This window comes from Seriola dumerili, unplaced genomic scaffold (genome assembly GCF_002260705.1).
Source record: "Seriola dumerili isolate Sdu_G_001 unplaced genomic scaffold, Sdu_1.0 BDQW01000110.1, whole genome shotgun sequence".
NCBI lineage: Eukaryota > Metazoa > Chordata > Actinopteri > Carangiformes > Carangidae > Seriola > Seriola dumerili.
The window spans coordinates 6,232,046-6,258,333 of record NW_019174365.1 but is presented as its reverse complement, the minus strand read 5'-3'; the positions used below and the strand labels follow the sequence as shown (position 1 = coordinate 6,258,333).

The 26,288-nt window shown below is 40.3% G+C and overlaps 4 protein-coding genes across 6 annotated transcripts; 2 read left to right on the top strand and 2 right to left on the bottom strand.

Moving 5' to 3' along the window:
- Nucleotides 1-476: 476 nt before the first annotated feature.
- pip4p2 (phosphatidylinositol-4,5-bisphosphate 4-phosphatase 2) lies at nucleotides 477-14,700 on the bottom strand. Its single transcript, XM_022747320.1, has 7 exons — nucleotides 14,453-14,700; nucleotides 8,843-8,991; nucleotides 7,680-7,786; nucleotides 7,376-7,499; nucleotides 5,841-5,893; nucleotides 2,747-2,837; nucleotides 477-1,993 (listed from the first exon to the last, which is right to left on the bottom strand). Exons 1-7 carry the CDS (start codon nucleotides 14,556-14,558, stop codon nucleotides 1,850-1,852), a joined length of 774 nt encoding a protein of 257 aa, XP_022603041.1. The 5' UTR covers nucleotides 14,559-14,700; the 3' UTR covers nucleotides 477-1,849.
- A 2,176-nt stretch (nucleotides 14,701-16,876) lies between these two features.
- On the top strand, nucleotides 16,877-20,622 carry LOC111223520. Of its 3 annotated transcripts, none has more exons than XM_022747705.1 (4): nucleotides 16,877-17,124; nucleotides 17,449-17,620; nucleotides 18,375-18,933; nucleotides 19,866-20,622. In XM_022747705.1, exons 3-4 carry the CDS (start codon nucleotides 18,386-18,388, stop codon nucleotides 20,005-20,007), a joined length of 690 nt encoding a protein of 229 aa, XP_022603426.1. In that variant the 5' UTR covers nucleotides 16,877-17,124; nucleotides 17,449-17,620; nucleotides 18,375-18,385; the 3' UTR covers nucleotides 20,008-20,622. The 3 variants fall into 3 exon arrangements, with proteins under 3 accessions (XP_022603426.1, XP_022603428.1, XP_022603427.1); XM_022747707.1 differs by having other exon boundaries at nucleotides 17,032-17,045; XM_022747706.1 differs by lacking the exon at nucleotides 16,877-17,124 and having other exon boundaries at nucleotides 17,259-17,620.
- chrac1 (chromatin accessibility complex 1) lies at nucleotides 20,348-23,264 on the bottom strand. The gene is made up of 3 exons (XM_022747708.1): nucleotides 23,054-23,264; nucleotides 22,717-22,843; nucleotides 20,348-21,483 (listed from the first exon to the last, which is right to left on the bottom strand). Exons 1-3 carry the CDS (start codon nucleotides 23,210-23,212, stop codon nucleotides 21,404-21,406), a joined length of 366 nt encoding a protein of 121 aa, XP_022603429.1. The 5' UTR covers nucleotides 23,213-23,264; the 3' UTR covers nucleotides 20,348-21,403.
- A 716-nt stretch (nucleotides 23,265-23,980) lies between these two features.
- On the top strand, nucleotides 23,981-25,738 carry gatad1 (GATA zinc finger domain containing 1). Its single transcript, XM_022747531.1, has 5 exons — nucleotides 23,981-24,461; nucleotides 24,622-24,744; nucleotides 24,847-24,906; nucleotides 25,076-25,259; nucleotides 25,354-25,738. Exons 1-5 carry the CDS (start codon nucleotides 24,282-24,284, stop codon nucleotides 25,542-25,544), a joined length of 738 nt encoding a protein of 245 aa, XP_022603252.1. The 5' UTR covers nucleotides 23,981-24,281; the 3' UTR covers nucleotides 25,545-25,738.
- Nucleotides 25,739-26,288: the final 550 nt, after the last annotated feature.

Below are 26,288 nucleotides of genomic sequence, written 5' to 3'. Positions count from 1 at the left end.
ATGTAGGAGTGCAGTACAGTGTGTACTGATGGGAAGTTTAATCTGTAGTAATTGCATTTTATGAAATCATGTTTTTTATGAAAAATTAATCTGGAAAGTAACTAGAGCTGTGAAATACACAGAGTGGAGTAGAAGTTTAAATTATCCTTAAACACTGCAATACAATACTTCCCCCGTGTACTTACATGATAAAGTGCAAGTGTAACCTTTAAAGCTCAGAGATTCTTGACATTTGACAGGTGACATTTCACTCGAACATTAACTTTATGCTTTATCATTAAAGGCTTTGGATTTGACCTGAGTGTGCACATCTGGCTTGTTCCATATTTTATGTTTTGGCCTTCTTGCACTTGAGCATAAAGGAATATACCAGCAGCCACTTCAATATGAATGTCTGTATTCCTGTATGTGCCATTAAAAGCAAAATGTCCGAAACTGATCACAGCCAAGAAATAAACAGACCAATACAGGCAGTTTTTGCATTTTATTGATAAATTATCATTTTTAAAAAGACCCACGAGCCATCTTATCCTTCCACCTCACACTACAGTTTTCCAAGTATTGAATTTGAACTATATACAAAGAGCATTTTTAATATTATTTTCTGCTTCATCATTATCATCATCATCATCATCATCATCATCATCATCACATTCAAAACAAGGTTAGAAGTTTGAACTGTGCCCACTTGTAAAGGTCAAGAGACAGGATGCTGAGTTAGCGTACAGCGATGCTAGCTAGCACAGAGTTCACTGGAGGTCAGAGAGTGGCGATTATAAGCGAGGGGAGGAGGAGGGTTTACATTCTAATGGACAGGCAGAAGGAGCAAAAGACAGGAACGTCATACGTGTCAGCTACCTCACGGAAACAGGAAAAAAAAACAAAAAACAAAACACCACCTCAGTGACTGAACAAAAACCAGTCATCATGCAAATGTGAGCCACCATATTTTTGGGATCATTTTCCACCAGTGAGAAGGCAACAAAACCGCAGTGAAGAACGCAGGGAGGTGGGGTAAGCAAAGTTCAAAATAACTCAAATAAAAGGGTTATTGCTGTAGTGAGTTAAAAGCAGCATGTCACAAACAAATAAACAAGCTCCTGTTGATCTGATGCTCTTCTTGACTAATACTGGGCAGCTAAGTTGGCACGCATGGGTATTTAAGGGCGATTTCTTTTAAAAACTGATCATTTCAAGAGTTAAAATCATATAGCAATACTATGTCAGTGTACACAGGCAAGGTAAATTGTTACAATACAGTATGAATATGCAGCTTTCTGTAGCTGGAGTTTAACTAGCAGCAAAACAACACTTACAATTGCATATAATCGTAGTGCAATGGGCAAAATGTTCTTAGGAGGTTGTCTCATTTTGGTCTGGTCAGTAACAAAAGAAATCAGGTGGGTACCATCGTGTCAGTCAGGCTGCTGAAAAATAAACAAAACTATGATCCAGAAAGACCAAATCCATCCAGTTTGCTAAACTATCATTTTCAAATCAGCACAGTAGCCAACAAATTTTTGTATTCATCAAGAAAAATCAGTTTTTTTTGTAGCTTGGAGGATTTTGGCAAAAACCAGAGCGGGATTTGAGTCTCTGTGGACCAGTAGCAGGATTGATCGGCGTACAGTAGGTTTGTTCAGCGAGTTAAAAACATTCCAGACACAAACACAACAGGATACATCTCCAGCATACACCCCTTCAAACACACACAGCACCTCCTCAACACACTCTGCAGACGTTCCACTCCGCTGAACACGACCGGTTTGAGATCTGAAGAAAATAAAAGAAACTAAAAAGTGGGGTTTGTTCTTCCAGCCGTGCAGGGCTGCGCTGAGGCGTGCCCGCCCTAGGCAAAGCTGTTCTCCGGGTAGCTCACTTTGATAGCTCCCCAGTAGCAGGCTCGTATCAGGCAGATCAGGCCCAGCAGGTAGGCGAATGCCCAGGACACATAGGTGGCGTTGTAACGACTGGCAAAGTCCCGAGTGCCAACCTGTTAACGCAGAAGGGAGGGGGAGTAGGTGGGTATAAGACAGTTAACATTGAGAATATAGATTTTTTAAATCATTGCATTAATAATTTTAAAGAGACTAAACAAAATGAAGACCGTAGTCTATTATATCATTTCATTAATGAGCAGAAAAAAACAACTCATTCAAAGACCAATGATTGCTGTGAAATACTCTCCAGAGGGTAATTCATAATATCAATCACTTCATCAGAAAAATGAGAGCACACTGCAACAAGATCAGTAACACTGAGTTTAAATATTAAGGAGTATAATCCCATGAGATTATTATGGAGTGATTATGTTTCTAATATGATTATACCAAGTTGCGAAAGTCTGATAGGACTTTGATATACTGTGGAAAACTGAACAATATGTGGTTGTTTGTACAAAATACAGTTATTGTTTACTGAACAGTTCAGTGGATTAATGGACCAAAGTGTATTTGAGGTATTTAGTGTAGGTAGAAAGCCATTACACAACCTACTTACAACTGTAAAGCACGTGTACATTTCTTCATTGTATAGCATCATAAGGTTTCTCAGGTCAGCTAACCAGTTTCTAACAGAAATCTCCAGATCTTGGAAATGTTGATCTTCGCCTGTGGTGTGGCTCTCTAGGTGGCAGCGTTGCTCCATCCACCTCTTTGGGCCCGACTGAATTATCTCAACTACTGGGTTACTCTAACTGAGAACGCATATGCAACACAGAAAGGACACACAGAAGGCACATACTTACTGTTAAACCCACTCCAATGAAAATGCAGATCATTCCTATTGTTATATAAGCACAACAGCGCCTCCTAGGGAGCGCACTACCAACAGAGGATCTGCAGGTGGACATCAGGAAAAGAAGAAAAACAAAAGAAAAACAAATGTGGTCAGTACGTGAAGAAAAGGTTTCAGGACAAAACATGCAATGTGCACTTTAAATGCTGGATTTGTCTTATGCCTCAGTGCTGAGAGAAATATCATCTCACTCTGTTGTGTGTGTATTTTTATGTGGATATGGTTAGAATCACTTAAAATGAAACTTGGATATCAGAAAGCTCTACATGAGCTAAAAGAATCCAGTACAAGAGTCTTGCAGCAAACAGCACCACTACATTTTCTGTTTCATTATAATGTGCCAGATACTTTCTTTGTCCCACCCTTTTTCCCAGTGATCTCACTCCACTCCACATCACCCTGACAATCCTGCGAGCCAACAAATCTCTCACTTCCCTTTCTTCTCGTGTAACTTACACATGAAAGCACTGGAGGCCAGTCACATGTGCAGCTCCCCACAACTGCAGCTCCATCCAGACACACATTCACACATGTACAAGTCAACTTGCCCTAAGCAGCACAATGCCATCATTTTTTTTTTTTTTGCTTCACTATTACTTTACTTTCCTCCCCCTCTTCGCTCTCACATGCCTCTCATGTGATGGGACTCAGGCATTCTTCAGGAATCACTGGTATTCAGATGGCTTATGGGAGGCCTGATCACCTGATCATCTTACCTTCTAAACACTCTCCTCCTGCTTTCACCTTTTCCCTTTGTTCCACTAACTGTTTACAGTTACAACACCTGACCATGTCATTCATTTGATCTGTGACCATAAATGGAGCCTCTTTTCTTTTCTCAAATTTTACATTCTAAGCTACAAATAAACATCATCACATTATCGCATTACAAAATAGGAAATAACCAGAAATGACAGTGTGTTTTCCAGTGTAATTAGGGGTTTTTACTTTGGAGAGGTGCTACAACACCAGAGGTATCAATTCCCTATGGGAATTAAGATAAAATACCAACAATGTATCTCAACCGCCACTGCTTTGACTTCTGTTACTGTATAATGGAGAGAAAGAGGTTTTCATGGAGTTAAAGACAGTGATGAAGGGAGAATATGAGAAAATAATGCTCAAAGATAAGATAGAGAAAGATATAGAGACAAAGATGGAAACACTGACAAGAGCTAAGATTTTGCTCAGAAAGATACAAAGAGAGAATCAAAGATCTCTGTGTTTGCAGGCACGTTCAGGTTCAGGTACGCTACATTAGCTATAAACATGGGTAGATTTAATGGTCTCCCTGTAGCATGTTGCTGATTTATGTGAGGCTGAAGACAAAGTCCATTTTTTTGCTTATGCCTACATGGTTGGTATTATTTGTGGAGGACTTTTTTGTAAAGTTTGTGAGAGGAGACAAAGTTCTTTGTTTGTAATGTAATGTTATATGCAAAAACTAATGTTTTTCCAACAATGCAATGCAACCCCAAGTTCACATGTGTAGGAAACACACTACTTCGACTGCAGATAAAGAAAAGGATAGATATAAAACTGAGATAAAAGTCATACAGAGAAAAAGACGTGGGTAGATATATATATATATATATACTGTCAAAATATAAAATGAAATAAATAGAGTGGAGCAGATGTCGAGACATGAGGCAGAGACAGAGGCAGTGACGACATGTTTTGGCTGCAGCTTCTTATTCTGATGGAGCGTCCCTGCTTACCCTGACCAGACACTGTTCATATCATCACTTTCAGACATACACTTCACAATGCTCTCCCGCCACTCCTCAACCCTGTGACCCTCCTTCCTTATTACCATGTTACCATTATTATATGAATTGAGGCCAAGCTTTAATTCCTGTCACACAACTAGATTAGCTTCCATTACCTCCCCTCCCCTCCCATCTCCTCCCAAGAACTAGAAAAGTCCAGAACTCTAAAGCTCGGCATCTGACTGCAGTGAATTTATCCATAAAGTAAGCACTTCGAAAATTACTCCTCATACCAAACCACAAACCTTCATGGGTGAGAGTTGATGCAAGTGCAGAAGTATAACACTGTGTTTTTAGTGTTTTAAAACATTCCACTTCCTCTAACCTACAGTATGTACCTGGTGCTAAATTACTGCTCCAATAAGATAAAGGCTTTAAAGCTGGATACTGTATGTTGGGACATGTTCATCATAATGTGGCAGGTCTCTTGAAATTCAACAACAACAGCATTTTTCTTGTTCATGGCTGCCCGCCCACCCAGTATCCCCAACAAGGCTGTAACATATTCACTTGTAGTTTCAGGCTTAAAAGACCGCACCAGTGATTTTGCATGTTTAAGCCCAGTCTGCCGATCCCTTCTACTTTACATCACAACTAACCATTTTACAAACCATACGTTCTGTGTTTGAGATAATCTGATATATTTTCGGCAGCCATTGGCTTCCATTCATTTCTGTGCAATATGAAACTGAAGCTGCAGCTTCACACAACTTCACAGTCAACATCTAGTTTAATTAACTAGTTTAATTTAGTTCAATTAGTTTAATCTAGTTTAGTTTCATTGAATTAGTTAAATAAAGATTACACTATAATTAGACAACGAGACAATTCACTGCAAATCTTTCAGCTCAATCAATTGTAAAACCAGGAAACAATAATGTAACCTGTAAAAAGTAACGCAAACTTGATGTGTACTTAGACGATTACACTGCTTCAGCAGATCTCATGAGTCTGGTTATTGATTTTCATGTCATACAGGAATAAATGGAAACCAAACGCTGCCTGCTGCAGGGAAGAAAATCTGCCTAAAACTTGAAAACACACTGGTATGATCATTAAAATTCCTTTACAAGATTAAATTACAAACTCTTGGTGTCTCATCTGATAACACGTTTTGATTCAATTTTGCACACAGTGTCCATCTAAAGACTGTAACAGATCCTCAGGCAATAGAAAATAAACTGCAGATAAAATGTAAAACACTGAGTGTAAAAGTAAAACATGTTTCATCATGACCTTTGTGTAACGTGTTAAATGGAAGATTAATGGACTCACATTTTTTTGCAGTGGGGACATTTGGCTAGCGTGTTAAACCGAAGCTCCATCCACTGTGAATAAACAGGGGGAAAAAGCACTGGTAAGAGACAGTGTTAAGGAGGACGCACGTGTGAACACAGATATGCAACAACACACTACAATCCTACTGTACTGTGAGAACAATCAACAGAGGACTTACTGGGAATGATTCGTCGTGATCAGTTATGGCGGTTTGCAACTTGTAAATCTATTTATTATATTATTCCTGCATCAGAAAATATATTGAGGCATTGGAAAGCTATGTGGCTAAATTAGCAACTTAAATCATTCTCATAAAGTGTTAGTTGTGGTTGTCAATATGCAATTGTTTCATCAGGGGTTCTGAAGTTAAAAAAGCAGTGTTATGAAAATGTTTATCCCATCACAGATCAGCATAATTAGAAGGTCCTATTGACACAAGTTAAATATGTGAGATTCGACATCTGGCTTCAGTGAAGGAATGACAATTTAAAATAACATCAAGTTATAATGGATGCACTGACATCTAGACTATAGACCTAGATTGAAGCCAGTTTTATGCATTAAATATCAAACTGTCTTTCTTTGACTGAAGCTCGCTCCAGAGTCAGATGTGCACAAAGTCATATCACCACCAGTGCAAAGAAGGCCACAGATTGAATTGGCAGCAGTGTTAGGCTGTTGTTAATATGTCCACAAGTATGACCAGCTTTCTCAACCTCTTGTTGTACTGGGGGAGAGCCATCGCTGGGGAGGCCAGACATTGGCTGGGATGACCTGGCGTCCTCACTGCCCTACAGACGCCGCAAGCAACAACGTGCACACGTTAAGAGGTCAATACCACTGATTTTGACATGTGAGCCAGTGTCATGCTGACTCAGTGCCTCGGGTTCTGCATCTCTCTTTTTAATAATGTGCCAGATGTTAAATAAAAGTTTGAGGTATTAAACTCAATCAGAGTTCAACATATCGCACGTCAAAAGTACTGATAGTACCCTCGGCACCGGGTGGCAGGAAGACAAAATCTGGTTTTGCTGCAGGTTAGACGGATAAAGTTAATTTCTTGTGACACGGTGTGGCCACACTGCAGTCAAGTGGTACTTAGGACATTTGATGAGTCAGGCAAGGAAAGGAAACATGCTGCAAAATGCATGCCACCAGCCTCTTGCAGACACCATATTCTGCCAGAAAGAGTCTGCAACACGATGGAGGTTTTCATTTCATTCAACAGATCAGAGATTGTTAAACAGAATAGAAACATGGTACTAGCTTTTATTTGTGCTTGAGACTGACTTGAATAAGCTTCTCCCTGACACCAGCTCTGTGCATGTACAGTAAAGCAAGCTAGGAGATCTGAAACAATTACACAACTTATAACACTTCAGCAAATCTAATGATATTCCATCACTAAACACATTGATATATGATGTGGCTCTCGTGTTTATATGCACGTATCAACAACAGCACAGCAACAAAATTCTGCCTGAATAAACTCTGTGATTGGTTAGGGTGGTCGTCTTGGTAGCTTTACGTACTAGGAAGGTGTTGCCACAGTGACCGCAGACCACCCTCATCCCCTGAGGTTGGATGGGCAGTGCCGGCTGGGCGGGTTGCTCCTCGGGGATCACCATCACCGGGCTCAGGTTAATAATGCGTCTGCTGTCGGATTCAACACAGCCAGCACAGGGTTATAAAACTATAGAAACGGCTTGATTTGTATTATAAAAGTCGACCACTGTATTGTCAGAGCCTCAAATTTGCCTTTGGAAAAGAATTAAACCTACAAGAAATGAGAAGTAAGAGGGTAAAACAGTCTGAGCTCGTCTGCCAGTTGCCTACCAGTTTGGTCGAGGACATCCTATCCTCCTGGATGTGTCTTTACAGATGAGCAGGCAGTTACAGGGACACCTCACATACTTCTTCCCCGTTGGGGGGTTCTTGATGGGCTGGAAGACAACATGTAAAACTCAGCTCACTGGAAAGTGCCAGTCTGATACAGAACATAAGAAAACAAAGCCACAGAAGAGGAGAGCAGTTCAGATACTGCAGACGTGACACAGCAAAGTCTGTTGGACCCAACAGGGTGGAAAAGGATCAATAGCTTTGCTTTTAATCTATTAAATATATCTTAGCTCATCAATCAGCTTCGAATGGCTGTATTATGTCCTGTGATGCTGTCATTTGAGAAGCATCTCTAAAGCCTCTGAGAGTTACTATATCACACTTGGAGCTGTTTATGTCGATCTACACTGGGCGGGCCAATGACAGAAACTATAGTTTTGCAAAGAATAGTCTGGAATTAGTCAGTACCAAGACATTTTTCATGCATGTACCAAAGTAAATCACAGAATGAATCTTGCATATCACTCCAGCATTAGATTTACAGTATGTCTGGACTGTCCAGTGAGCTGATAGAAGATGCAGGCCGGACACTGTTATCTGTTTTGGTCCACAGAAATAGAATATTATACGGCTATGCTGATGCATTAGTAACACAAATATCAGCCATTTGTCATTTCCCACTGCAGTGTCTGTGATGACAGCCATTCATTCGCCCTGCTCTCCTCCCTCCTCTGACAGCTCTATGGAGGCCTTTAGTAAGTCAGGCTGAGACACAGGCGACACTTTCAAGTCACTGGGCTGACTGAGAGATGTGACAGATGTACACATCAACATCTGGTTGGGCTGTAGTGACGGACATCGCAAAGATGAAAAACAGTCGTTGACTTCCAAAGCAAACGGCTTCTCTTGTGATCACAGACAAATCACATGTTTCATCAGACAACATGATGCTGCACAATAAAAACAGAGGGAGGCGTGCAGGCTACAGCTGGATGTGACCGCCATACTAGAAATGCACATGTGATAATGAATAGTAACTTCAGTGTATATGTCTGACTAAATGTCTTAACTGAGCTTGACGGACTATTACAGCTCCATGATGTCAACACCAACACTCATTTATAAAGCCGTCGCCGGCCTCAACAACATCCTCCGCTTACCGAAGCTTCATTGCAGACCGTGCACTTGACCACGTGCTGATGCAGCTTTCCATCCAGGTTGATGAGCGACTCGCACACGCGGCAGTTGATGACAGGCACACCGCCGGCGTCGGGGCTGGCGATGGCTGTGTAAGGAGGAGGTAGTTCGGCTTTGAGAAGAGGAGGGCAAAGCACACAACACACAGCGAGCTGTTAATCGCATGCATCTAGAAAACTTCATGAACACAGATCAGGATTTTAATATCCTGTGAAGGAAAAAAAAAAAAAAAAGTTCAGATAGAGGACAAGTCATTTTTGTGTTTTGTACACAGAGGTCGCTGGGCTCAGGGCCTCAGGGCCTCAGGGTGCAGCTTTCGCCTTCCAAAGAGGTTCTGACAACACGTCATATGAACTAGTTCTTTTCTGGCATAACCTCACACATACTCGTTCAATGTTTACTTCCGGTCTTTTAGTTCAATAAATGTAAATAATAAGAACTAAAAATAGAGATATACTCAAGTGCTTACACAGCTATAAAATAACAGATCAATGTCAGAACACATTATAGGATAGGAAATTGAGGGGAGCTCAAAACCACACATTGTATACACATATGTTATTTAACAATTTCCCTAATCAACTCTTGGGAACATGGGAGATATCTTAAACGATCCTATGTGCAGTCACGCTCCACGACAATGTCAGTGCTCTTTCTTCATTCATGGTTTTCCAGCTTAACTCCTGCTCAGCTATAAGACTGTCTGTATGCAAACCCATGACAGCCTGTGTACGGCTCTGATTGCTCAACATGTGACTCTTCTCTCTTTGTTATGGGGCCAAGCTCCACTCTGTATGTTTAAGAAAGAAACAATGGGCCCTTTTAGATACCGAAGTGATGGCGTAAAATCCACTCACTACCAAACTGCAGGCAACATGCAACATACAGTACGAGCCAGTCTTCTGAACGAGAGGCTGTGGCATTTTGAGTCAGTATCATCAACATATTATGATGTAATATTTGTGCTTCAGTTGCAGGTAATATGATACAGTATATATATACATTATGCAACATCGCTAACATCTGTAAAGACAACATGAAGCAAAGGGGCAGATGTGTCTCTGCAACTGTTGCATGTTACACCTACAATGAGACACGTGATTAAGATTTGTTCATTTGTTCAGGTGTTGCATCAGTTGAATGTGCTGCTAAATTAAAATGTCTCCGCTAATGAGCCTAATAAACTCCTGACCATTTTTGGTTTAGGAACCTTGAATAGCCGGGCCAACAATTAGTGTTTTACGGTCCATAAACAAGTGGAATCAACATGATCAAATGGCTGGTCTTTACAGACTTAAAGATTTTCTCTTTATGTCTGAAAGAACCACTGTGAACTAACTACAGTAGCCACTCAAATGAACTCTGTACTGTCTAATCCCACATTAACCTGGTGTAATTAGTCTACATTCCATGTGTTTTTCAGGGTTTTAATAAACTTAATCCGTAGACTTGCACCAGTCACTACCTTTACTACTACTTCTACAGTAATCAAGCATACTTTACATTCTGAGGGATACAAAACAAAGCCAAAGTCTCTCTGCCGTCATCTGTCATTATACTCAAACTGCAATCTTAGAACTTTAAAAATTACCTGCTCATCTGTAAAAAATGTGCGAGTGTGAGATTACAAACAATAATTTCCATTAAATGTTGATTATTCTTACAATTAGTCAATTAACTGTAAAACTCATGTATTTTGTAGACTAACGGATCAGTCTGTAAAACGTCGGAAAATACTGACCAATGCTAAATACAATCTGCCACAACACAAAAGGTGACATTTTCAGGTATCTTATTTTGTTCAACCAACTCTTTATAATCCAAAGATTTTCAATTTACAATGAAAAAAAACAGAGAAAAGCAGAGAAAATCCTCATATTTAAGAAGCTGAAACCGGAAAAAAATAAATAAATAAATAAATAAAAATCCATTGTAATACAGTCTCTTTTAATACTTAATACTTTAAGCCTGAAATCGCAGTCGATCGATCACAAACAAGCCTCTTAACTCTGTTGACAAATGCCCAATTTCCCTCTTGAGAGATAATGGTACGAGTCAACGGGCAAATGACCTGGGCTCTGAGATTCACATGCGAACAACCGGTTGACACCACAGGGGCAGATGGGACACCCCGCCTACATTTGGGAAAACCTGGCTAGTAATACAAGCACAGCATGCCAAAGACTGGACACTCATACTGTGTACAGGCACCACATGGTGCTGCTTATTACACAAAAAAGTCGTGTCATCTGCTACTAAGAAGTGTTAATCCAAAATGTAAGAGTATTCAGATCTTGACTTTATTCTCTTCTTCAAATTTAAATCCTTACATAACAGCAAGAAATAAAATCGTGAGCCACCAGCATTCAGGCCTGTTTCTACTCGCTCCTCTCTCAGCTGTGTGCATCGGAGACGTGCTAATGCATAGCTGAAACTGAATATAGCAGCTATAGGTTTTCACTAGCTGTCCTAGGAGCCAGTGGTAAGACGAGAAGATGCTTTACTACATCAACGACCAGCAGCAGCACCACAACATACAGCCGCCATCGCGCCCTGCCTCACCGGTGCCATCAATGACTGGATGATTGTGGAGCCTGTGGTTTGTGGTGAAGAACTAGCTAACTGGTATGCACACACACAAGCTGCTCAAATGTTCTGTCTTTAATTCTGTTTCAAAAGAAATAAATCATCAATCATCAATGTTTTTCATTGTCAATAACTCTAAAATCAGAAACGTGTAAGTCCATGTGTCAGTGTCTGTGAATCTGCTGTGTCACAGTCCCAAACAGATGCAAAAACTGGTCTCGCTTTTAAAAAGGTTCAGTATTTACCTTAAACAGCTGGGCACTGTAGCTTTTGGCAAATGTTACTCATACAGCAGAAAATACTGTATTTGTTGGGAACTATTGTTAGTCAAAGACTAATGCAAATTTGGTCCTCCAGTATAGGAGGGGTCAACATGGCCTTAAAACAATATCACAATACTGCAAATAAAAAAGGGTAATAATGATATTTATGATGGTATAAATGGCGGTGTTTTTCCTCACATGTTCCCTCCTGAAAATGACTGACTGAGCCGTTTGACGCCATTTTTCTCAACTTGTAAAATTACTTCTTTTTTTTTTTTTTTTTAAATCATGTTAAGATTCACTTCAGTCTTCGTGTACAATATGATGATATGACACACCCCTAATAAATATGTGCGTATTTACAGCTTCAGAACAGTGTATGTGGGACTGGCTCAACATAAACTACAGAGCCCATTTTCATGAGGGACCATGTGTTTTTAACAATGGAGGTCTAAAGACGAATAAGACATATCAGACTTGAGCTACACAGACAATCCTTTGTTGGTTCATTGTTGGTTTTTGTCTTCACATGCGATTTGTTGACAGTAAGAAAAATATCAAGTATCACCAGACTTGTTCTTTAATAAATACAGTATTTGGATATAAGGTGTGTTGTCACAGCAGCACAGTACAAACTGAGGTAAATGCAGGTTCCTGACTCCAACCTTGGATGACTTCGCCCCTTTGCAACCATCTCAGGTTTTAAGACTGGATAAAATGAGTATTTTGTATGTCAGTAAAGCACCGAGAGTGAAAGTAGATTCACTCAAACACAGAGGAATTCATTTATCACTGTTCATTCATCACAGGCTTTTCTTGCCATCAGTTTTTTTTTCCCCCCAACCATTCAAGTGCAAAAACATCAAGCAAATGGCGACAAAATCCAAGCACAGAGTCTTGATGCAGCCAAGGTCGTTGGTCTCCACCCCTCACCAACACCACACTGTGCCCACAGTGAATCTCTACCTGTTACTGCTGATGAACAACTCTGTTCATAAGGTAAAATGAGTCATGATTCATCACTGTTGTGTCAGATACATAAAATATTAAGGAAATCAATACAGCAGAGATTGCAGTCACTTCCACAAACAGCAGCTTTAAGTCATTTCTAAACAAAGCTCACATTCACCTAGTTTCCTAAGCGCATCTTAGAATCAGTAAAAGCAGCATCATAGTCATTATATTGTAGGACAAAATCTCAGGTTTGGCATCTTTGGCTCAAATTAATCCATGTTACAAATTGGCTGATTGAGGATTGTCGTCGAACAAACCCAAAGAAACTGGAATTAGCCATAATCCAGACTGCGGAGAGAGAGACAGAGAGAGAGAGAGAGGGAGGGAGAAACTAGGCCATGAAACATACTGACATTCATTCAAGCGTTTGCTGTCAGTTTACAGGTTATTACAGTCCAGTGTTAAAGTCTTTATGATTAATCAGGTGGTGAAGTATGGACTCTGTGAGATTAGACCACTTCTAAACAATAAAATGTTCATTTTCAACATTCGTTCGCTTGATATTAGCCGCTTGTCCTGAAATGCTCCTAAAAGAGTATTACACAGTCAATGAATCCATTCATTTGCAAGCAGAACATTTGTATAAGCCCATAACAAAAAGGTCAAATCAGTGAAAAAAAAAGGGTCCAAAGTGTACGGAGCTAAACTTCCTTCAGATTTTATGTGAATGTTAGCTCTAAATGAGAAATCTATTCTGTTGCTGAAACAAGGCATAAAGCAAAACATAAGCCTCTGACATGAGAATCAGATATGGACCTTTCTCTAGAGTGAACTTTTCTCAAGTGCGGCCTCCAGCAAAAACAAACAGCATGTGTAATCATGTCTCCTGCATCAAAAATTCAGAGTTTGATCAGACTAGATTCAGTGCAAAGGCCAGCGCTGACAGCAGCTTCCAGACCCAGTGGTCAGGGGATTTATGAGCTGTAATTGCCCGAGTCATTCAGCCCTACATGTATCATGGTCCTGTAACCTACATTCAGCTGTTTACTAAGCAAAATGTTTTCTGGCAATAAAGGTGCTTGTTTGTTTGTTTGTTTGTTTGTTTGTTTTTACCTTATGAAAGATGCAAAACATGCAGGAATGTTGAAGCTGCTTTTACAAGATCAGGGCCAAATATATGTTGTTTACAGTCTCATATCCATGCAAATCAGCTACAATCATACGCATGGACCATTATGGCATTTAAATCATGTCGTACTATCAATTCGGCCCCATCCACAAAGGGCACATCTGGGCATTTTGATGATTTGCAGCTGGGACAAAAGGCTGCTAGCCTGCCTTCATCTGCAATGGGTCACCCCCCCCCCGTCAATCAAAAACACACAAATAAAGCTAACATGCAGTGAGGCCTTTCAGTGCCACATCACGATTCGTATTTTTTATTTTTTTTTTGGTGAAGACTCAAAAGCATTACAGGCCCCGGTGAGTCGTGATGTAAGCATTTCTGCAGTAAAAAAAAAAACAAAAAAAAAACAGAGGTTGGTGTTGTTGTAGGCCCCTCTTCTCTAACCCACTGCTCCAGTTCTCACAGTGGAAGCTCCACCTTGTTCTCAGCTGCCGATTGATTTCCCACCGATGCCCTTGCTATGCTTTGCCTTGCCTTGCCTTGCCTTGCTGCAGTTTTATTTACGCACTTGCTCGAACTCGATACGCCCCAAAAAAAAATTACTCTGCATGCAGACAGCGGGGCTCTACATGCCGTGTGTTTACCTCGGGGACTTGAATCCTGCAGGTACGGGGGAGCAGTGGGGGTCACATTCCCGGAGTTGGGGCCCGACAGCAGCGGAGATCGCTCGTCCATGCCGTCGGAGGCCATGTCGTTAACCGAGAGAAATGAAGGGCAGAGACACGGCGGGGAGGCTCCTGGCTGGCTGCACCGAGTCTTCACTCAGCACGGAGGAGCAACCAGCGGCTGGTTGTTGATGCCGAGTTGCTCGCTCCGGTCCAGCAGCCCCAGTGACGGCAGCCTGGAGGAGGAGGAGCTCCGCGGCGTTCCCCGCCCCTCACTGGCATAGCCCCGGGCATGGGCAGTGCACACATGGAGCTAAATACTGATCACAGAGGACACTGATGGAATTTTGTCTGAAAAAATATGTCAACATATTCAACTGAATTTAAGTTGTTTGCAGCCTGTACATGTACGGACTATAAGACAACGGGCCCCTGGCCACAGTCATGTAAAATGTCTCCAGTCCCTCCCCAAAAAGAGACAGCAAACAACTACAGGTGGCATGTCTGTGTATGGTCTCCCCTCTTTGTGGTCATCTTGTGTTTCTTTGTGGTTATTTTGCGCCTCTCTGCGGTTGTTAAATGTCGTTTTGAGGTTTGAGTCTCTTTGGGGTGATTTGACTGATTTTCCAACAAGAACTGTAACTTCAAACAAAGGCTCTGGCTCAGGGGCCCACTGACCCCTAGGGCCCCGGAGCATGTGCCCAGTAGGCCCGTTCAGTAATCCTTTCATAAACACATGCACAAGATTATCTGAATTATTTGGATTTTAACCCATAAATGATCTATATACTAACTGTATAAAACCCTGCTTAGAGTGTGTCTTTAATGCTAGTGGAACTCAACTGTAAAAAGCAGTGACGCTGCAGTTTCCAGCCTTTGCCACTAGATGTCTCTGTAGGATTACTGAGCTCCAGGCCTGTGAGGCCCATAAATATTTTATTTATGATCTAGACCAAGACAGTGGTATTTTTATTCCATTGGCTTTGTACTGCTGCAGGTTGGATTGAAATCAAACAATGACTGTACTTTTTTATGTTTTTATACTTTAGTGTGACCTCTTTACCTTGTTTATCTTTTAGATGATACTTTATTTGAGGTTTGTGATTAAAAGTGATGTATATATATATATATATATATATATATATATATTGATCTGGGTGACCAGCTGCTGCATACACAGACATAAATAAAGTTGTATTTAGTTTGAACTGAAGTGACTGGCTTTGAACTTTGAACATTTAATCTGCTCAGATTCAGCCACTGTATCAGAGCTGATTGATCTGAATCAAACCGACAAGCAAGGCTGTAGTCAGAAGTTTGGAAACACCCTCAGAAGTCTTTCTTGCCTTTAATGAAAAACTGACCTTATTACGTTTTGCAGTTATGCTTTCTGTAAACTTTGTTTCCCAACACGAAGGTCTAAACGCTGCTGTGAAGCTATCTCTGTACTGCCAGGGATGAAACTCAGAGGGAGAGATGCAGAAGTCTTTATTTATCTATTCATTTATTGACCGAAAACTTGTCTAATTTTAACGTAATGAAAAGTTAACGTCATGAATCTAAAAATACAGGGAATAGTTTATAAAATACCCATGTGTTAGTTTTCAATTGTCAAATGTAAAGACTCCCAATATTGCTAAACAACACCAAATTTACACACATGGAAAAAGCAAAATACCAATGACGTGACTTCAGTGTCCTCAGTGGGGGCTGCAGCCTTTCAGACAAGCATGACCAAACAGCTGAATGTTCTTGAACCAGTCAGTCACCTTCCCTGAAAATGAGGGACTAAATAGATCTACAGTTCCTCCATGTTTCATCTGATATGTACGTAGAGCTGAAACTTAGCATTTTATCCACTTTGTCCTCATGTGGTGCTGAGAGATGAGCAGTGGTGATATAAAGTTGACTGGTTGTGCTTGATTCTTAGGATTGCAGCCATGTTGCCTGTTCTTCAGGAAGCTGCTTTTTCTGTTGTACTCATTCTTTTATATGAACTTGATAACAAATGTGGCCTTTATCTACTAAATACTGTGATTCTGTTTCTCCATACTGTCACTTTACTGTCAATTTCTCTGCCTTTCTTTTTACTGAATACATATGTGTTTTTCTGGCTCTTCCTCAACTATATATTTCACAACTGAGTCAAAACATGACTCCAACATCCTCATCTGAATAAAACTGTTCACCCTTTGTTCCTAAAATGGTTTGAAAATCATTACCAGGACTTGAAAACAACATCTGGTTGCCACCAGCAGTTGTGTGAACGGGGCTGTAGATATCTGATAAAACATTTTAGAGTTCCACCCTTCTTCTAGGAAACCTGCTTAAAATTCATCCTGAGATTATCTTCATGTTTGAAGCTTGGCGTTGTTTGCCTCATGTCCTTTCCTCCCCTTAAATTACAACACCCTCACTTGTTTATGCCAAAATATGTCTTCCATTCCTTATTGCTTATGTCAGGGTGTAAACCACAGGCTGTATGAATTAATCCTCAGGCCATTCAAAAGACTTGCTAGATAAATACCAGTGATGTGATTTAAACAAGTTCCTCAGCCTTTGGACAGACCATGTACTTGTACTTCCCCGTTTCTATAAACAGAGAGATAACTTGGTGTTTATGCATAAATCTGTTCTTTTTCAGTGCACAGGTATGACTGCAGGATGTTTAGAAGATATTTAGTTTAAAAATTGGGCCAAATTCAGGCCTGTTGGTCCCGTTTAGGACATTGTAAAATGGCTCATAAATTCCAGGACCATCACACCTCCAACCACTCCATTCACACAGTCTTCACTCATAGTCTTACAGGGGAACCAAAAAGCTGCAAATTGAAACATAAAAAAAACCTTAAGCGCTATCCAGCATAGAAACTTAGCCTATATCCACATATTAAGAAGGCATAGGTTACAAAAAATACCTGCAGACACCGTCTCTCTCCAGCAATCAAACTAAATTTTCCTCATTTCCTCCATAGACTCTGGGGGAAAATCTTTGCTCCTGGCTCTGGTGTTACCGGGCCAGTAAATGGTGATTCAGATCGCATGTAACAGGCTGCACTCAACGACTCATTTTTTCCGACGACTTCAGGCACCAGAGGAGCGTCGCAGGACTCACAGACTGGATCGTCGCTGGCGTTTCTTTGCAAGGTAAACTCATTTATGGACATCAGACACACGTGAACCTACAGTAGCATCTTTAGGAAAATTATGTTTTTATTTGGGCATAGTTGTCGCGGGGATTAGAAATTGTGGATTAAATGTTCTGCCTCGTTATTTTCTAAACTCATTGTTCTTGCCAAAATGAAAGTAAAACTTCCGGTAACAAAATGAAAAATAAAATAAAATTTATTCTGCAGTCTTTTGTGAACGTATAAATCTCTGTACAGAAAAAAAATAATGTTCTTGTTCGAGAAGTATGCACTACAATTACCTGTTTAGTTTTTTTTATTAAACGTAACATAATTTATACTTTTATTTTGAAGGTAAAAATCACATTTTTCCTGTACTGACTCAGTTTCATTCCAGTTAAAAGTCTGACTGTTATTGTTTATTTATAAATAACCAGTTAAAATTTCCTTGCCCATTAACATCTCCATCCCTCTTTGAAGCCCACGGTCTAGCCTGTCCAGAAACTGCATGGGGTTCTGCATATATTTTGACTTACTTACATAACTTGACTATTTTACTTCAAAGCATAGGATGACATCTGTTTTCTTTTGGTATGAGGAGAGAGACCTGTTGTGTGAATAAAACAACAGCTTTGTTGCAGGAAAAGACCACGTTGGAAAAACTGCCCAGTGGATAATGTCTGTCATGTTGCCAATGAGTGTCTTTTCCAGCCACTGTGTGTGTTCCACTATAAATCTGCAAGTCTAATCAAGCTTAATATTTGATGTTTCAGCCAGTGTCGAGATGCTCCAGGGGGCAGTGAGCAGAGCTGTGCTCTGCCTGTCCTGCTGCCTCCTGTTGGAGGTCTGCTTCCCAGCAGACAGTGCAGGACCAGCAGCTCCCCTCCCTACCTTTCCCCCTGCACAAGAGCCAGGGGAACCAGACCTTGAGGACTGGGAGTGGGGGTCTGGATCATCTCTTCTGCATCTGCTCAACAGCTTCCCTGCCGACAGCCCCTTCATAACGGAGACCCCAGGAAAACCGGTTAACTGCACCCAGCGCTTCTGGTTACCACCGTCCTCTGCAATCTGCTGGGAAAACATAGCCGGACCTGAGGAGTTTGCCGAGTCCCGTCTGCTTGTTCTACAGAACAGGGCCGCCCTGCAGGCTGTGTCCACCTCCAGCGGGGTGGAGGAGGGAGGGATCTCCTATGACCACCAAGCCAGAGAGGAGGTCCAGGGGATCCGCTCAGACCACCTGAGTGTGGTAGATACTATGCAGACCATGGAGAAGGTGTTTGTGTCACTGGAGGAGAAGAGGAAAGAAGGGAAGGAGCAGGGGGTCTTTACACGGTAAGACATTTTAAAAATCCATGGACCATTTACCTATCAGGTCTGTGGTTTGAATAACCCAAGAGACTGTACTTTAATTACTAGTGGGAAGAGGTTAAATCTTATATTTTATTTTATAAAAAACAACCTATGGACCCTACCCATGACATAGAAGTCTAATAGTTTCCCTATCAATATAGCAAGATAACATATCTATGGCAAATATGCCACTCTGTATTTCTTTCTTATAAACATCTGCAAAGTAAACAGTTATTACAGCCACAGAATAAGAGACAAAGGCAGACAGTAGCTCTGCAATGCAGCATTTTACCCACACCCAGACTGCAACAAATAGACATGATGCTATAGCCGAATATGTTCGATGTTTGGCAGTTACATGATCCCTGAGACTGCTCCAGAGAGCGCCACAAACAGTGTTTTCAACTGTAGTATAGTGACTGAGGAAGTGATTGTAATGTGAATATGTTGTATAATATCTGTCGTGTATTCATATTTACACACACATTTTAAAACCATGTTCTGCAGCGATCAGTCACAGACACAGCTTCAGGCCTCACTGTACAGAAGCAATTAAAATTTCCAGTAAATACTGATCCAAGACCAACTGCTGGGCTAATCCTAAATTATTATTAGTGAGGTAATCACGTCCCCTGGATCAGTGTTACTTGTTTGGCTCAAACACAACGCTGATTGAATGCCAAAGAAGACAGAGTGGAAACACCGTCCAGACGAGAAGCTGAGTCATTTCCAGTGTTTTCCAACAGTCGTCCGTCAGGACATCTGGCTGAGACGAGGCTCAACATTCAATTCAGCAGTGCTTTCTATCCATTAGATCAGAGAGAGTGAATTCATTCTCAATCTTAGGCAAAGCAGTGTGTGTAAATGTGTCAAAAAGTCTAAGACATTTTGCCTGTGGTTGTCTTCCCTTTCAGCATGAAGGAGCGTCTTGCCAACACAAGAGACACCATCGATGTCAGAGAGGACATGGCAAACCATCTGGAGGAGCAGTTTTCTACTTTAGAGAAGACTCTGCTTAACATACAGCTTCGACTCAACAAACTCATCCAACAGTGACTACACCATGGAGCCTTTCACGTCCCTTATGTGAACTGTATTTATATATTCATGTATTGTACAACAGTGTAGCAAATGCATGCATGCTCAGGATTATGTAAGTCTCTAGTATGACGAAAAACACACTTGATATACACATTATGTCATTAACGTACCTACACAAGTAAAACGTGTGACCTGGAATTTGCAGATGAACTTCACATTATCCGGGAGCTTTGATGAACATGTAGCAGTTAAATCTAGTTTTATATTGACAGTTTGCAAACATGTTCCATGTGGAGATTTCATGGTCACATTAATAGCCTCTAGTAAAACAGCAAGACACTTGTAATAGAATAAATGACTTGTTTAACTTGCTTTATTTTAATATCAAATCTAAACAGCAAATTCGCAAATATATGAGGAAGATGCCTTGAAAGGTGGTCAGCTGTTATATACACTTCAAATATTCACTTCTGTTAGGTGGAGTGTGAATTTTCATTTGGAAGAGACACAGCATGTTCGGCTGCTTTGTAGTTAAACTGGAAAACAGAGGTATTTGTACTTTCGATTGGTTCAAACAACTTTCAAGTATTTATGATCATCTACTCACAACTCAAACATGACAATATCTTTTAAAAAAAAAAAAAATACAGCATCAAGTATAACTTAGAATCCCTAACGTCACTTGGAAATCAATGCTTCACAGCGTCTGTAAAATAGAGTGTTCACCCAATCATATTTTAAAGGCAATAATAAGTCAGGAGCTACAACATCTGTGTTCCAGCTGTGTGGAATGAATTCTTGGTCTTTTACATGAAGGGAGCCTGCAAGCTGTTAAGGAAAACCAATTCATTCCTCCTAATGGTTATGCATGCAAAAACTAGCTCCATTTATAAAGACATTGCGACCAGAAAAACCTTAAAAGATAGTTTAGTAAATCACTCTGAAATCGTAAAAATGTTCAAGTGCATCATTTATGAGCAACAACAGTACTTTTGCCTACACAAAAATATTGTCTTTGTAGAGGTAATCAATTCTGAAGAAAACTTAAGGGGTGATTGCATTACGATTCATCTAAGGCTGCTTTGTTTAGGCCATTAATACAAATTTAGCTTGCTGGCACCAATTATTTATCATAGATATATACGGTACAACTTCTAGTTCCCTCTGAACCTGTGTGTGTTTAAACTTGATCTGTGAGCCTTCACTTGATTTCACATTAGCTCTGTGTGGTATTACTTCCAATTCCACGCCCATTAACTTTTTCCACAAGCCCTACAACTGAACTCTGTCGGTGTATTTAAAAGCACTGAGAAAGTTCAGGGTGTCTCTTCTGCCACTCACTTTATTTTCAAAGAATGGCAGAACGTGTACACTTGATCTGTCCCGACGTGAAATGCAGCCGGTGTCCTCTCTAAAAGTCAGCGTCCTCTTCTTGCATTTGCTCCAAAGACTTGAGGTAATCTCGAGCCAAGATCTTCTTAGGCAGGATATCTGTCAGTTAAAAAGAGAATATTACACTGAATTCAACTCATTACAGCATTCACTACTTGTCCTCTTAGTGCAGACACACAATGACATCCCTGTTTTTGGGAAAGAGCACAGACATTTGGCCCATTACAGCTGTCAGAAATGATCAAGCCATGATGATAATGATGATGATGATGATGATGATGATGATGACGACGATGACGACGACGTCTCGTTGCAGAGATAGATCTTGAAAGCTATTTTAGTCCCTGCTCAGGAAGTGATATTAAATCTGAGCTCCAGGAACACTTGGGTGGCAACAGCAATGTTTTAGATTATGACAGGCCAATCAACATACAATGACACCGGAACTGTTTCAAAAGCTGCTGCATGAATACGCAACATTTAAGTTTTAACTTTATATTTTACTTCAAATGCACCAATTTGTTTTATCCACTATTTTTTGTTTCTAGTACATGTCATGATTGTGAATAGAGTCAAATTCAGCAAAAAAAAAAAAGCTCCTTACATTACGTAATTTTATTCATACTTTTCGAGCTGAGATCAATCTACACCTTACAATCCATTGCAGTAATTTTATGTTACAATATCTCCTGGAAAATCAATTAAGAAACTGTTAACAATAATAATAACCACAAAAGAATGTCTACTTTTGGACAAATTAAGATAATGTATATCATTTAGGCAAAATCATTTAAAATCAAATCAAATGATGCACATCGTGGCATGAAAAAACAAAATATATTATGCAGTTAGCTAGACTTACACTCATTTGGTACTCCTAGCTACACCCAATGCAGTAATAATTTAATAAATAATAGTAGTAAATCCTCCCTCCATGAAGGTTGTAATGTTCAGTTTGTGTTGAAACTGTTTCACAGAGGTGCTGAATGAACGTTATGGTTATTTTAGAAGACAGTTTGTGGGGCTGTTGAATTATACTGAATTACACTGAGAAGTGTTTGTAATATTTAGTCTACCCACTGACATGAATCATTTGGCCAGAATATTATAAAGACCTGTTGGTGTAATCAACAGCAGGCTGTTGAGGCTACATTGGTTTTAGCTAAGTGTAGCTAATCAACTGGCAAATGGCTGTTTGCTATAACCAAAGACCATCACTTACCTAAACTCACAAAAGTCCCAGGTTACACTATTGTTTCAGTGGTAAAGGGCCAGTACACTGCATGCTTCAGGTAGTCCCTATAGGTCTGTCAGACTGCGGCTGGGTCTCACCTGTTAGAAAGTGGAAGGTCTCTGTCTCCTCCGCGGTGTTAGCCAGGTCACTGTAAGACAAGGTGTTGGTTTCCTTCCCGGATCCGTTGTTGAATGAGGCGAGAGCCAGGTGCTGGACAAACAGCTCCTTCAACAACAACAACAACAACACGTGTCAGCAGAAGAGAAATTCACACTAAGTGAGTACTTGAGGTCAAAGAAAAACCTGGAGCAGCTGCGTTTACAGTTTTCCCGACACGCTAGCGGTGCTAACCCGTTAGCAGCAGCAGCAGGTGGAGGCGCTGATGAATTAGCACAGCTCAGTAAACCGAGCATTTAGCATCAAACTGCAGCTTACTGTCGCCTTGGTGGTGAGGAAAAGAGCGTCCTGGTTGATGCTGGAGACATCCGGGGAGCTCTTCATGATGAGCCTCACTCTGGATATCGGGAGGGAGATTGTCTTTTTATTGCTAGACGTGTGGTCGTCTTTGTCGGGATTACTTTGAGACATCTTCATGAGGACACGGCGCCAGACAGGCGGAACTTCAACTATTGTTTTGAACACTGATGCATTTATTCTTCTTTTGCATTTAAAGAGCTGTTGATTTGGATTACTGCCACCTGCTGGACCGGAGACGCTTCATCTGAAACTTCATCTGAAAACCACTATTAGTGCTGTTACTGTCATGGATGGATATACGTGGCCACAAAGGTTTAATATTTTTTGTTTGAGGTTCCTGTTGTATTGGATTGTGCTATATTGATATATGTATTGAGCATATACAGTGCCTATTGTACAACAGCTTTTGGTACAATATAAACATTAATCTGCTGTAATAGCAGGACCACTACAAAAACTAAGCTTTATTTCAAATAATTCACTTTGTCAAGAAGGTGATATGTATTCCAAAACAAAACATCCATTTTTTTTTAAATAAAAAAGTAAGACAGAGATCTAATTATGGATTTTGGATTTTATTAGTCTTGCACAGTCAGACCTATTGCCTGAGCGCTAGAGAATGATTTTATATACTTAAAATTGAAAAAGTCATTCAAAACAACTAAAAACAGATATTATTAATTATTAATATTAATAATATTAATATAACTAGACATCTCTAGAAAAAATTGCCATATGCCAAACTTTTGTTTCTAACCATATTCACCATTTCTAAAAAGTAAAGGTTGGTTACGGTGTCCGCCGGTCCAGTGGTGGCGCTTAACTTAAGTTTGTGCCCAAAAACCAACCGCCGAAGAAGAGCCGATGACAGAGGCTGGCGAAGAAGAAGAAACAGTGGCGCTTAGCAATGGCGGTGATTTGGTCACACAAATAAACAATCTAGCTTGCAATTTAATGCTGTTCGTAAGTAAATCGTAAGTAGTCTCATGTCGTAGCTAGCTGTCTTAAGTGTGTCTGTTGCAGAAAAAAGGACACGTCTGTGTTTCTGCTGGTGTCATTTTCTGGATTCGCATCAGTCTGATATTGATGATAAACAGTTAGCAGGAACCGACTGGGCAGCTTCTTCTCATTGTTGAACACTGAACTCATTTCTTCGTGCCCTGGCGTCGTTTTTTGACCACTAACGATGCCGTTGGGTTTGAAGCCATGCTGTGCCGTTTGCAAGACAAACTCTTCGTCCATGTGGAAGAAAGGAAACCAGGGAGAAATCCTGTGTAACAACTGCACAGGGAAGAGCAGCAGTGGTGGAGCATCTGGACCCTCCATGTCCTCCAGCGCACAGCCCAGCAATGGCGGGGGCAAGCAGGTTAGTTGGGGAAGTGTTCTTTAATTCATATGTTGTCCATCTTAGGAAGACCACGGTCTGTGTTTGTATGTATTTAACAAAGTCAAAGTAGATTCAAGGATACAACAAGTTAATCAAATAACTCAGAACTGCAGCTAATGCATGTTGTACTTGTCTTTAGTCCAAGCAGGAGATCCACAGGAGGTCTGCACGGCTGAGAAGTACCAAGTACAAGGCTCCTGCATCTGAGAAGAAAGTGTCCACAAAGGGAAAGGGAAGAAGACACATATTTAAACTCAAAAACGTAAGCTAGCAATGGATTTGATTGGTCAATTTAGTTAATTCTTGTGTTATTCTGGACTGTGAGTTTATTAATTTGACTGCTGTGTGTGGTTTCTTTACTCAGCCAATCAAAGCACCTGAATCTGTTGCCACAATCATCACGTCAGAATCCGTATTTTATAAGGTATGGTATTTATTTTTACCAAGCAAAAATAATCTTAGGTTTCAGTTCAATATCAGAAAGGATCATGGTGACTATTAGTATTTCTTCATCAAATTGCCACTTTAATTACTGCACCGATGCACTGAACCGGACTGTAGTCATCCCCAGTCTCTCTATTTCATACCTACAGGGTGTTTACTACCAGACAGGAGATGTGATCAAAGTAACAGATGAGGAGGACGGGAAGTCTTACTACGCTCAGATTCGAGGCTTTGTTCAGGACCAGTACTGTGAAAAGAGTGCAGCACTGACCTGGTTAATCCCCACTCAGGCCAGCCCAAAGGACCACTTTGATCCTGGGACATACATTGTTGGTGAGCAATAAGAAATAAGAACTTTGTGCTTTTTTTAATATATACCTTTTGTTTGACTTGTTTTAGAAACGGTCTGTTTTTTTTTTTGTTCCAGGTCCAGAGGAGGATCTGCCGAGAAAGATGGAGTACCTGGAGTTTGTGTGCCACGCCCCCTCTGAATATTTCAAATCACGGAGCTCTCCGTTCCCCACCATCCCCATCCGACCAGAAAAAGGCTACATCTGGACCCACATAGGACCTACACCAGCCCTCACTATCAAAGAGTCTGCAGGTGGCAGCAGTTAACAGGACTCTGATATGGACTTCCTCTGTTGCTTTTAAACAGATATTTGTATATTTATGTAATATAATAAGAACAAAAATGGTTGTTAACTACAGCCATTATGACAGATTGATGAAGAAAAGCTGTGATTTGACACGGAAGAAACCACCATGTAACCACATTTCAAAAAAGTTGTTTACACAGTTGCAGCATTGGAATATTACTTTTGCAATTAGTAATAAACAAAAAAATCTTGTTTCTACTCTTCTTTTTGTCTGTGATTGTTTAAAAATATATATTTATTCAGTTGGAGTTGCTGTTGCTGAGTGTAAATGTACTTATTGTGTGCTTTAGTTTCTAGTTTTAGTTTAGTACTTTTTCACTTCAAAATACTTAATTTGTCCCTGTCAAATACCCAATGGGGCACATAGAGTAGCACAGTCACGAGAGAAAAAAAAAAGATAAGCTATACACATGATGGTACTAATATAATACTAAACAATATAATAAGAAAATGCAAACATGAGTCCTACATGTTTTGATAATTATGTGATAATGACAATATTAATGCAATAAAAGTGTATTGCAAAGAAATAAGCTTTACAGTAAACATAATCTAAAGTCTACATATAAGCTATTTCACAAATGTATTGTTAAGTCTTGTGTCACAACAAGAGAACCACCAAGAAACAATACATAGTTGTGTATTCTGCCTCACCGAGTATAACCGAAGGAGGAAGTCCGCCGGAGTGAAGCCTCTCGCTCTG

Bases quoted from the DNA above. Each gene is read 5' to 3' on its own strand.
- gatad1 (XM_022747531.1), top strand. From the start codon at position 24,282: ATGCCGTTGGGTTTGAAGCCATGCTGTGCCGTTTGCAAGACAAACTCT. The intron at 24,462-24,621 runs GTTAGTTGGGGA...ACTTGTCTTTAG, and splicing joins GCAATGGCGGGGGCAAGCAG to TCCAAGCAGGAGATCCACAG. The intron at 24,745-24,846 runs GTAAGCTAGCAA...TTCTTTACTCAG, and splicing joins ACATATTTAAACTCAAAAAC to CCAATCAAAGCACCTGAATC.
- pip4p2 (XM_022747320.1), bottom strand. From the start codon at position 14,558: ATGGCCTCCGACGGCATGGACGAGCGATCTCCGCTGCTGTCGGGCCCC. The intron at 7,500-7,679 runs GTAGGCAACTGG...TGAATCCGACAG, and splicing joins GGATGTCCTCGACCAAACTG to CAGACGCATTATTAACCTGA. The intron at 1,994-2,746 runs GTAAGTATGTGC...CTGCGTTAACAG, and splicing joins TCATTGGAGTGGGTTTAACA to GTTGGCACTCGGGACTTTGC.
- LOC111223520 (XM_022747705.1), top strand. From the start codon at position 18,386: ATGCTCCAGGGGGCAGTGAGCAGAGCTGTGCTCTGCCTGTCCTGCTGC. The intron at 18,934-19,865 runs GTAAGACATTTT...CTTCCCTTTCAG, and splicing joins GAGCAGGGGGTCTTTACACG to CATGAAGGAGCGTCTTGCCA.
- chrac1 (XM_022747708.1), bottom strand. From the start codon at position 23,212: ATGAAGATGTCTCAAAGTAATCCCGACAAAGACGACCACACGTCTAGC. The intron at 22,844-23,053 runs GTAAGCTGCAGT...TTGTTGTTGAAG, and splicing joins TCCTCACCACCAAGGCGACA to GAGCTGTTTGTCCAGCACCT. The intron at 21,484-22,716 runs GTGAGACCCAGC...TTTAACTGACAG, and splicing joins GACCTTCCACTTTCTAACAG to ATATCCTGCCTAAGAAGATC.